The sequence below is a fragment of the Diabrotica undecimpunctata genome, chromosome 7, assembly GCF_040954645.1.
Source record: "Diabrotica undecimpunctata isolate CICGRU chromosome 7, icDiaUnde3, whole genome shotgun sequence".
NCBI classification, from domain to species: Eukaryota; Metazoa; Arthropoda; class Insecta; order Coleoptera; family Chrysomelidae; genus Diabrotica; species Diabrotica undecimpunctata.
The window spans coordinates 46485053-46497644 of NC_092809.1; the positions used below are offsets into that span (position 1 = coordinate 46485053).

At 32.5% G+C, this 12592-nt stretch overlaps 1 protein-coding gene across 1 annotated transcript in view; it reads left to right on the forward strand.

The window, feature by feature from the left end:
* The window catches only part of LOC140445285 (midasin-like), an 84232-nt gene that overhangs the window by 8118 nt on the left and 63522 nt on the right, over positions 1–12592 (forward strand). The window contains exon 2 of the mRNA XM_072537215.1: positions 9171–9385. Coding sequence (XP_072393316.1) covers positions 9171–9385 — 215 coding nt within the window. The remainder of the gene's footprint in view (positions 1–9170; positions 9386–12592) is intronic.

Sequence of the window (12592 nt, forward strand, 5' to 3'; positions counted from 1 at the left end):
TCCAAAGCCTCCCTAAAGATTTCTTTAGAGTACAGATTAAAAAGAGTGGGTGACAAAACACAACCCTGCCGTACTCCACGTTTGATGGATATTTTTTCAGTCGGACTGTCTTCAATTTGGATAGAGGCTACTTGATTGTAATATAAATATTTTAGCAGTCTTATATCATAGTGGTCAAGTCCTGCTGCCCGTAGACAATCGAAAAGTGTATCATGTTGTACTCTGTCGAACGCCTTCTCGAAGTCGATGAAACAAACATAAACATTCTTTCGGAATTCACAACTTTTTTGTAATAGAACGCGCATACAGAATAGTGCCCCTCTAGTTCCTAGACCGTTTCTAAATCCAAATTGCTTAGTATCCATCCTACTTTCGCATAGAAGGAATACTCGGTTTTGTGTAATTCGTAGGAGTATCTTCAGTGTGTGACTCGTCAAACTGATTAGTCTAAAATCGCTGCATTTGGTGTGCCTGCTTTTCTTTGGTAATGTTATAAACAGTGACTCTAACCAATCATCTGGTATTTTCCCTTCGTTGTAAATTTTGTTGAAGAAAGTGGTTAAGCAGGCAATGCTTTCCTCATCCAAAAGTTTAAGTAGCTCAGCAGGGATTTGATCTGGTCCAGGTGCTTTATTGTTTTTGGCTTGCTGTATTGCCTTTTTGACTTCCGAATTCAGTATACTGGGACCTCTGTCTAACTGGTTGTCACAGGCAGTATTTGGAGCATTTTCTCTAGAAGCATCATTAAAAAGGTCAGTGATGTATCTCTCCCATTCTTTGCACTGTTGTTCGTGATCACAAATTTTTCCGTCCGCGCTTTTAAGTATGTGAGCATTTTTCTGTTTTCTAATTCCGGCAGTATATTTAAGTTTCTTGTAGAGGTTGAAACTGTCATGCTTTTTTTGGAGGTCTTCTATTTCTTTACATAAATTCTCAAGCCAGGATTCTTTGGCTTGCTTAATTTTTCTTTTTATGCGTTTATTGATTTCACGGTATTCGATAATATTTGTATTTTTGTGTTGCCGTCGAACTTCCATCAGGTCTAGAATTTCTTGTGTCATCCACTCATTTTTTGCCAACATGGTAGGTGTTTTCAAAGACTCTTGTACGTTCTCAAAAATCGAGTTTTGAATATCATACCAGCATTCGTTAATGGTTCTGTTTTCGTTTGGTATATTTGATATTCTGTGTATTTTACTATTTATCTGCTGTGATATGTGTTCGCGCGTTTGAGGGTTTTTCAGGGGGTCGAGATATATCTTACAAGGCTTAGTACAACATAAAATATAGGAAATGAAATATTTTTACTTTTCAAGCGATCGGAGTTAATTAACGTCCCACTGTTAGAGGCCCACTGATCATATCTTTATTGCATATCGGCCGTCATAGGATAAAAGAACTTTAACACTGGTTTTGAACTTGATCTTTTTATTTCTGTTTCACGTTTCATAACAAATTTTTTTGTACACACAAAAACTTTACACTGAAACTGTCAATGTTCGTGTTTTCTAAGACACATTAAACCTAAATAGTCAAAATTTAATATTTCCTCACTTCGTATTAATTATTGATTTCAAAATTCGTTGATTCAATCTTTAAAATGAAATAAAACTCCGATGCTCAATATGCTAAAACGAAATTTATTTTGAGAATATTCTAATTTAAAATCGCAAGATTCAAAAGATTTGATATTCACCTCGCAACTTGTGTCGATTGGATTATTGCATTATAAGATGAGAAGAATAAGATAAAAATAAAGGAAAGATATCCGTGATTACATTTTGCCATTTGTCGTTCGGAATCCCTAAGGAATTCAATAAACATTTGAATTTTTTTACCTTTTACTTAAAATGGATCTCATTACAAAAATGTCAACGTATAGGCGTTCCAGAATTAGATATTTCGAAAGTTTTTTCTTTTTAAAGATAAGTGAATATTTAATACAGTCTACGTTAAACTTTGTAAATTATTTCAAACATTAGGGGCCGATTGTTCGAACGCTAATCAAAACTTGATTGTATTCAAATATTTAATTAAAATCAAATACGTCACATTTTGAGGTTATGTTGACTGATTTATTTTATTTTATTCAATTTTGTTATTTTGCATTTCAATTTAAAATAAACCATAATTAAACTCTTTCTGATGTTAATTTCATGTTTTTATTTACAAATCAATAATAATAATAAGCAATTTTTAATAATTTTGACAGCTGCTGTGACGTATTTGATTGTAATTAAATATTTGATTACAATCAAGTTTTGATTAGGGTTCGAACAATCGGCCCTAGAAGTAACATAATTGATTACTGCACCCGTATCAAGATTCACAAAAAGATAAACTTAGACCCACTTTATTTAAAATATCGGTCGAGGTGATTTTCGATTTCTCTAGTATCTACATGTTTAAACGGAATATTTTTAATCCAGAAGAATCAGATGTAGCACAGAAAGCTTTCAAATCAGAAACTGATTTTGAATCTTGTCCAAATTGCGTTGTTGTATTAAATTTAAAAACACCCCGTATATCATTTTAAGTTCTTTTTCATGAAATAATTTTAGGCCGACATACTTCTTAATAAAAATACCGCAATAAAACCTGTTTAAAAGTTTCAGTTATTTAAACCTTATTGTTCCCTTGTGTGGTTATTTACCTAAATGCTGTTTTGACTTAAGTTGTGGGTAGTTCTTTTGTTTGCAAATATACAAGATAATCTCTAAAGAAGAAGCGTCAAGAGATTGTCCTGTTAGATAAAGTCTATATTAGACCACACAACAAGTCAACGGTATTTTGTTATTTGGATATTATCCTATAAGTAGGCCTAGTTTTTCTATTCTATTCATTTTCCGTTAGAAATTGAGTTGTGAAGAAGTTAATATGTTTGGGCTATCGTCTCTGTTCATTAGATTATCTAATTTAATTTGGGACAGTAAAATGCATTTAATTCCTAATATGTCTTCTTTATTTTTCGTATTTTCAGTTTTCCCGGTCTTACTTTATTCTTCCTCTGTCCGTCGATACGAATCTCGTTGTTACTGTTTTATATGGTTCCAGATTTGATTGGTGTGACAAGCAAATTTTTTCTAAAATTAAGACCCATACTCCTCGCTACTTCAGCCTTCATCATAAGAAAGTTGACTACATAGGAAGCCAACGATCAGCTATTAGTTTTACAGGTCAATATGAGGTAATGTGACATCTTTTGTCAGCCAATTTAAGTGAAGTTTTTTCTTAAGAAAGTTACAAATAGAACAAGAGGCTAAATACAGTTACTTAATCGAAATCAATGCTCAAAATCTCTTATTGAAACAGTGCACATTTTATTATTTTTGAAGTGAAAAATTCCTTAGCGACGTTGTGCACTTTTTGGTTAGGATAAAAGCATTAAATACGCGACAGATTTTTGCGACCGTCACCGCTACGTAAATTATTCGCAAAGTCGCACAGCTCGAGAGTGGCTCGACAGATCGTAAGTATGAGGTCTCGTTGGAAAGGAGAGATGGTAACTAGTACAATGACGGAAAAAACAAACAATGCACAAAAAGGGCATTACATCATGTTATTGGTCCGATTTGAGCGTGTGGTGCGTTAAATGAAAAGGGATGGGATAGCGATTATATTAAGATAGAAAAAACAAACAAGGCGAGTACCAAAAGGACACTACACAGCATCTTCGTTATTAATGAATGTATAGTTACATAAGAGATATCAGATGTCACTATGGATGAAAATAGATATATTGTAAGGCAAAGTTTGATTTATTGACTTTACGAAAGCCTCTGGCTGAGTATAAAATAAACAACTGATTGAATCCTAACGTGCGACATATCAAATGAAAGGGTAGAATATAACGAGTTAATTAATATAGAAAAAAAGTAAACAAGGTGACTACCAGAAGGGCACTATGGATGAAAATAGATTTACTATAAGACAACTTTTGATTTATTGACCTAAAAAAGGCTTCTTGTTGAGTAAGAAATAAACAACTGATCGAATCCTAACATGCGACATATCAATTTAAAGGAGAGGATATAATGAATATATTAAGATAGAAAAAACAAATAAGGCGACTACCAAAAGGGCACCACACAGCATCTTCGTTATTAATGTACGTATAATTACAATATACTAAATATTAAAGGGTACTATAGATACAAATATATTTACTATACGACAAATTTTGATTTATTGACTTAAAGAAGGCCTCTGGCTGAGTACAAAATAAACACATGCGATATAGTAAATGAAAGGGGAGGGGATAAAAATTATATTAAGGTATAAAAAACAAGCAAGGCGACTACCAAAAGGGCACTACACAGCATCTTCGTTATTAATAAACGTATAGTTACATACGAGATATCATAGGCGACTATGGATGAAAATAGATTTACTATATGTCAGATGGCACTATGAATAATAATAGATTCACTGTTAGACAAACTTTGATTTATTGACTTATTGAAGGCCTCTGTCTGAGTACAAAAGTAACAACTAGCCGAATTCTAGCATACGATACATCAAATAAAACGACGTAAGACGTATAGTACTTATTATAATGTATATAGCATGCTATCAAAAAATAGTTATGTAGGGTATTGTAAAATTATTCGGGGGATTGCCGAAATTTGGATATTTGTCATTGCACACCAATGGCCAGAAATCTGAATGTGAACCTAACCTCGATTTCAAAAATACATCGCAGCGCATATCAATTATTTAATTTTCTAGAAAAAGTAGGTCCATTTGAAATTTCTCTGAAAATGTTTGGATGTTTCAAAGGTGTCATGAATAGTATCATAAATTTGACCAACTTTTCAATTCTATTGAAATCTCTAAAACGGATTTCAAAGTCTGATACCACTGACTGAATGTCTGTTGTATACTTTTGTGGCTTGACAACATAGACAGGGTGTTTTTCCATGTGATCTTTAATGTTCGTAAATCTTAGAAACCTTTTCTTTTTAATATCAACTATTAAATATACTGCTTGAAGTTTGAATGATGTAGTAGAACACATCATTCCTGATAATGTTTTGTTCTTGCCTTGCAGTTCCAGATTCAATGTGCTCAGTTTACCAGTGAAATCTGCTGGAAATGCAAAATCACATTGCCAGTCTAAGTTACGTAAATGCTGATGATCATTACCCCTTTTCTCAAGAAACTTAATAATGTCATTTAACAAATCTGGAAACATTTGCAACAACTTGCAGCCATTTAGCCACCTTACGTCGGTGTGTGGGATTAAATCTGGTTCTTTGTCATCCAGTTGTTGCTTAAACAGCCGTCTCTGAGAAGATTTTTCTTATTGAATTGACAATTTTAAACGCAATATTCATCATGTCTTTTGTGCTAAGCTTTTTACTGGTCAGGATTTGTTGATGAATAAGGCAGTGGTAATTAATGAAGTCCGGAAAATCTTTATCTTTGTGACATAGTGATGTAAATCAATTATTATCACCAATAATTTCCGGAGCCCCATCTGTCGTTACCAAAACGAGCTTAAACAAAGGCAGATTAATCTTACCGAAAAAATGTTTGAATCCCGTGAATAAATCAATGCCACGTGTTCTGCTTTTTAAAGATATCATCGTTATCAACTCTTATCTTGTTGAAAAATCATCAAAGACCGTCCGAATGAAAATAAGTAACTGTGCAGTATCCGTGATATCCGAAAAAGCAACGCACCGGAGTAGATCGCTTTGCAGTTGTTTATTAAGATTACTAGTTTTGTGTAAAACGTGAGGTCGCTGGTTAAATGAATTAGAATAATAACGAAGAAGAATGCGATATTGTGATTATGAATAAATTAGCAATTAATTTAAATTTCCCGAAAAATAGCTGGCTTAACTCATTGCTGTTATCTGTACAAAGAAAAAAACACTTACCTTTTAAATATGGTGTATTAGTTGTAGCAATCGAAGTAAAGTAGCCCCTGCGCGTCGCGACGCAAGGGCCGAGGCACAAAAAAGGACGTCACCGATAACCTGAAGATGTTTTCCGTAAGCTCTCTCGATTTAAAGCGTCTTTTCTTGTATAAAATAGTATAAAATAGTCAGAAACTCTTTCACCACTCAAACTGATTTCACTTAATTACTGTGTGCTGTGTATGCGGCTTCTTCCGTTCGGTTTTAAAGGCATGTAACTTTGCAAACAGCCAATCACAAACCCTGAAACTTTCCAACACTCAGTGGTCACGCGTCCTTGGGATTCTATCTATTCGACTTCGCGACTTAGTAAAGAAACCAAAACATAAATATTGTTGTTGATTTCAAATATAAGATCAATACAATATCAATGCAAAATGTAATTTCAAAAAAAGTAGAAATAATAAGCTTTATAGATAGGTACACGTTGCGTGCATTATATACTATTGAAGTGAAAACTTCCCCGAGTGTGAAAACCTTCTTATTGAAGTTATACTTCTATACGCACGCTCCACGTTGAAAATTTGTATGGGAGTGAATCTGTGAAATCATTACATATGTAAGATAATGAGTAAGAGAGAGACAGAAGATATATTTTCTCTCTCTTCCTCTCTCGAATAAAAAAATGTTCCTTTTGTATATATATATATATATATATATATATATATATATATATATACATATAATATTATATATATAATAAAATATTTATTAATATTATTATTTATGTGATATGTTTTGTATTATTTATTAAATGTTCATAATTATATTAGTCTTTTGTATTTCAAAATAATAATCTCAATAAATCACTGTATGACCCAGAACTGTCAATTTTGAAATGCATTTGTGTCATGTCATCGGTAGTATAGTAGTCAGTATCCCCGCCTGTCACGTCGGAGACCGGGGTTCGATTCCCAGTGGGGGAGGACTTTCTTATTAATATTATTACATGGTAAATTAAACATAATATGCGTAAGTAGAAAAGTTATGTATATTATTGTCATTTTTAAATACTTAGGAATATTGCATTTTAATTTGTATTTGCATTATTATATTGAATTATGTTGCAGTGTATTGTATTGTATTTTTATATTAATAACAAAATAAACAATGAATTTTACTGCAGAGTATGTGTAAAAAATTTTTGCATTCAACTCCTTTCATACATATATGAAAATAAAAATATACATTTTCATCAAAATATTGATTCAATCCTTCATTTACCATACTCCTATTACAGGTCAAATGTTGTTTATTAATTGTTAGTAAGTTGTTATTAATTCTGTTTTTCTTTCTGCTATGTCTTACCTATAGCATTACATATGTAATGATTGTGCAGATTGAGTCCCAAATAAATTTGTAACTGCGAATGAGTGTATAGAAGTGTAACTTCTACCGGGAGTCCCACTGGACTGCCACACCCGTTTTTTTTTTTTTAGTATTAAATATTTAATATTCTTGTACAGTCTGCGACTTATGTTTAACCTAAAGTAGATTAACTAGGCAGTAAATTTTTTAGTTCTTTTATATTTTAAACTTTTTTTTTAAACAAAGCAGATTTTTATTTTTTTTTTAATATTTTTTCAACATAATAAATCCATTGAAGCGAGGACTTAGTAGCTAGTTATTTAAAGAGTTCAATAAAAAGGTTCTCATTTGTTATGATAATAACTTTATCAATATCTGATATTATGTTTAATACGATATTTATTTGAATATTTTACGTGGATATTTCATGTCTATTTTGTGATATTTATGATTTTAATATTGTTGAATTTAGTTGATATAGTGAATTTTATGTTTTTTATTTTAATGATATTTGCATTAATTCTCTTTAATTTGTGACTATCCCGTTTCTGTTTTTTGGAGGATCCAAATATTTAAAAAAAGTATTTAAAAACTTTTTTTTAACAGTTGTTTTCTTCCTTATTGCCTTTTTTGCTGTTTAATATCTTTTCTTTCTTAAGTTTCTTACCTCTATAATCGTCTCAGTTCATAATCAACACGGATTGAGCAACGGTGCCTTCGAGCCTACTGTGTACCGGTGTTCTAAAATTAGTTCTTCGAAATCTAAATTACTAAGTAGGTTACAGTATTGACTTAAAGTAAGAGGTTAATTTGATATAAACTATCATTACACTATCACATTATAGGTTTTCCAAAGTTCGCAGGTCATGTTATCTACGGAATCAATAGAAATTAAGTTTTTTATACTTAAACCTGTAAGTTGTAGAGGTACCGGTTGCTGCAAACACTTTAAGCTAAACTTTGTATTAAATCTTGTGTCATATCAAAATTTAGTTCAAATTTCAGGGACTAAACTTTATTTCTAAACTGCATGTATACCATGTATCAAATTTTTTTAAATTCTATTATAAAAGGTATGTTAATATAAAAACCCTATCGGGCTACATCACAGAACATTTTCGGAATAACTATTCCATCGTCAGTGTTATCTGGATTTACACGTTACATGAACAAAAAACACATATAAAATATATCACATACACTAAAAAATATTCTTAATGAAAAAGAAATTGTATTCAAGGTAACTTATATGATGAACTATCTATTTAACAAGCCAGGTAATTAACACTACTTTTTCATAAAATTAAACATTTCGGGTACATCATATATTCCACTAGAATTAATTTTATTTGGTTCAGAAATTGCCTGAACAAGGTCACACTTTTCGTATACAAGTTCATTTTTTTTCTGACCACTTCCAGTGATTTAATGTTTTGACCATTGTTGTAACTATATTATCATCACCATTAATTTTAATTTCTGTTTTTATATATTTTCAGGTTCTTTTTTATTTCTTGTGCTTCAACATGTTTCTGTTGATTTTCTTTTCTTTTTTCTTGTTTTTTTCTTTTTTCTTAACTATATTCTCTCTCACATAATATTTTTTGAACAGAATAGTACAATCCATCTTTGGTCATCGGGAAACCTCCTTCACACGAAGCTTCCATTTATGAGCATAGCGTTTTTTTAAGATCGTCTCCTAACACATACTTTGGTCCTACTTTGCCAGTTGTTTCAGGCCGACGATTTACATCTGAGGGTAGTCCTGAAGCGGTCCTGGAGTCCTAAAGCATTTTTTAATGCTTCTGGAATATAATTAAACAATTTGTGTTGTAATTTTTTTTTTGTTTTCTGCATTTGTCATTTTTTTATTGTTGCCCTTTTATTACTGAAAAAAATTGCTGTCTTTTACAATTTTAATGTGAGAATACTTTCTAGATACTCCTAGTTCTTCAATGGAAGAAGAAATTAAACTGTTCCTAAGAAAGATCAGCAGATTGGAGGACGTCGCTCAGTTTATCAGCTCGTACTATCAAGAATCAGTAGTTGCGGCTTTAACGGACCGTCTGCAAAAAATATCTTTCGCAATAAAGAACGAAGCTTCACTTAATGCTGGAGGAAAATTCGAATGGGTCGATTCTGTATTGATAAAAGTAAGTATATATGCTTTTTAACTTTCATAAAATGTACTTAAACTTAAAATTTATTTATAAAATCGTGCCTTGGAAAAGTTAAAATAAATAAAATTAAAGATGAAAATCAAATCGAAATAAGTGGGAAAAAATGAAATACATTAAAAAATAGATACAGATTAAAATAAAAAATGAGGTGTGAGATTCAATGGGAAATTAGTAAACCTGAACTAATGAGAATGTTGAAAGGCATGAAAAATAATAAAGAGTTTGGAAAAGCTGACATTATTATCTTCTTCTTCTTCTCCTAACTCGGTTTACCTACTAGGGTGTCGGATTTTTATTTGTGTTGTATTAAATATAAAAATTAAATGTTACATGAACCTATTGAATATTATGTAACTAATTGTGTCCAGTTTCGTAGTGGGCAATAATTAACTCCTAAACACCACCTACAAAATCCTGCTAGAAAGGACCAAAACATACACAGAAGGAATCGTTGGAGATTATCAATGCAGATTTAGACCGGGCCGCTCTACCATTGACCAGATATTCACAATAAAACAGATACTGGGAGTTTGATCGTGAGCTTCATCAGATGTTCATAGATTTTAAACAACCATTTGATAGAGTATGCAGGGCCAGACTGTGGACAGCGATGCAGGAACTTATCTTTCCAAAAAAACTAGTCAGGTTGATACGGATGTGTATGGAACGGTTACGATGTAAGGTAAGAGTGGGACAACAATATTCGGAGACATTTGAAATAAACAATGGACTAAAACAGGGAGATGCACTTTCACCACAACTGTTCAACTTAGCTCTGGAACACATAATCAGAAGTGCAAGAATCGAAAAACCGAATACAGTATATCATCGAGAAGGACCAAACTTACTACTGGAATTTGCAGACGATATCGATCTAATAGGAAACACACGATTAAGGATGAAGGAGACTTTCTGAGGTTTGAGAAGGAAGCAGAGAAGATGGGGCTCCAAATCAACGAAAACAAGACAAAATATATGTATATGAGCCGCAATAACCAAAGCAGAGACAGAATCGGTCAGAACATCACCATCGATGACTTTAACTTTGAGCGCGTTAGAGAATTCAAGTACCTTGGAACAACAATGACTGAATACAATAACGGATCACAAAAAATAAACAACAGGATCCAGGCCGGCAACAGATGTCTTTTTGCCCTGCAAAACCTTATAAAATCGAAACAACTAACAAGACGTATGAAGGTAAAAGTCTATAAAACAATCATACGACCCGTTGTGATGTATGGAAGCGAAACGTGGACGATAACAAAGGCAAACGAAGAGAGACTACGTGTTTGGGAAAGAAAAATCCTAAGAAAGATGTTTGGCCCTGTGCTGGATGAAGCATCAGCACAATATAGGATAAGAACTAACAAAGTGCTCGAAGAACTTTACCCAGACGCCAACATCATAAAAGAAATAAAGTCCAGAAGACTCCAATGGGCAGGACATCTCAGAATACATTCTGACGAACGAACAGTAAGACTGGTGTGGGAGGAAGTCTTAACTGGAAGAAGACCACGCGGACGCCCTCGTCTCTGGTGGCGAGATAATATATCAGGAGACCTAAGCACTATGGGCGTGGAGAATTGGATGGAGGTTGCTCAAGACAGAAAACAGTGGAGGCATGTTGTCGAGTCGGCTAAAACCCACGAAGGGTTGTAACGCCACGGAGTAAGAGTAAGTAAGTAAATAATTAACTGCCCACTGCTAATATATTATTAACTGCGTCACTATTATTTCGCCTTAAATCCAAATAAAGTCCACATATGGTTAATCGGATTGGCATAGACTAAAATCTAATGAGAATTTAGCAGGTTTAAATTCATCGAGTACCGGTAAAAATTAAGAAAATTTTCTCACAAAATTGGCAAAATAGAGGGAAAATAAATAAATTCGAAAATAAATGAATTTGAGAAGTGGAAAAAGAATACTGACAAAACTGACGATTAAGGAGATTAGCTAAAAGGGACAAAGAATAAAATATTATTAGTAATCGCTGTTGAAAATCATCATCATGAAAATATCTTGAAATTTTATTTCAAGTTCTCTACTCCCAAGTTAATGAGTTTGTTTTCTATAGATTGATATTTGTTTCTTTTGTAATAATAAATATAAAATAATGAATCTTTACGACATATACATCGTATACGAAAATCTGCAAAATATAAAACAACAATTAAATTAATGATAAACATTATAGATAAATGATACACAAGCCTGTATTGACGTACAGAAAGACTTGGAAAATCACAAAAAAATACAACAATTCAAGCTTCGAAGATGAGTTTTTTAAAAAGGTATAAAAAAATGCACAAGACTCGTCAAATTACGTAATGAAGAAATAAGAAATGTAGACATTGTCTACAGTATACAAAAAATTATAAGAAACTCTATAGTAATATAAAAAAAAAATAAGAAAGAACGCCAACGAATCATAGTAAGACCTCCAAAGGAGTGAAAATACATCCAACACTTTGAATTCTTTTTCTTTAAGTTCCATCTTCTATCGAAGGTTGGAAATTATCATGGCTATGCGGACCCTCTTGACTGCCGCTCTAAATAGTTCTGCACTACTGTATTCAAACCATTCCCTCAAGTTAGTAAACCACGATATTCTTCGTCTTGCCACATTTCGCTTTCCTCGAATTGTGCATTGCATAATAAGCTGCAATAATGAGTATCTTTGGCCATGTTATCTCTCATAACATGGTCTAAGTACTCAAGTTTTCTTCTTCTGATAATCAATATTATTTCAACTTCATTTCCTAGCGTTCTAGTAACTTCTGCGTTTGACATTCTTTGAGTCCATGATAATCGTAGAATTCTTCTGTAACACCAAAATTCAAAGGCGGCCAACTTATTTGGATGTACTTGTTTTTAATGACGCCATAAAGAGGAGTAGTGAATACGTAACACCGAAGTATTCTTAGGCGTAGTCCTAACCTTTTATCTCGACAACAAAGAAACTTTTTAAGTGTCTGTCATTTCTTTGATTTTTTTGTGTAAATTTAAGCTATCATACTTTTTATCCAGCTCTTCTATTTCCTTGCATCTGTCGGAGAGCCACCTCTCTGTTGCCTCTCGAATTTTCTTTCTGATAAATTTCTGGATTTGTTTGTAATTATTGTATTCTATTCTTATTTATGTTTTCTTTGTTCTTTCTTAAGTTCAAGAGTTTCT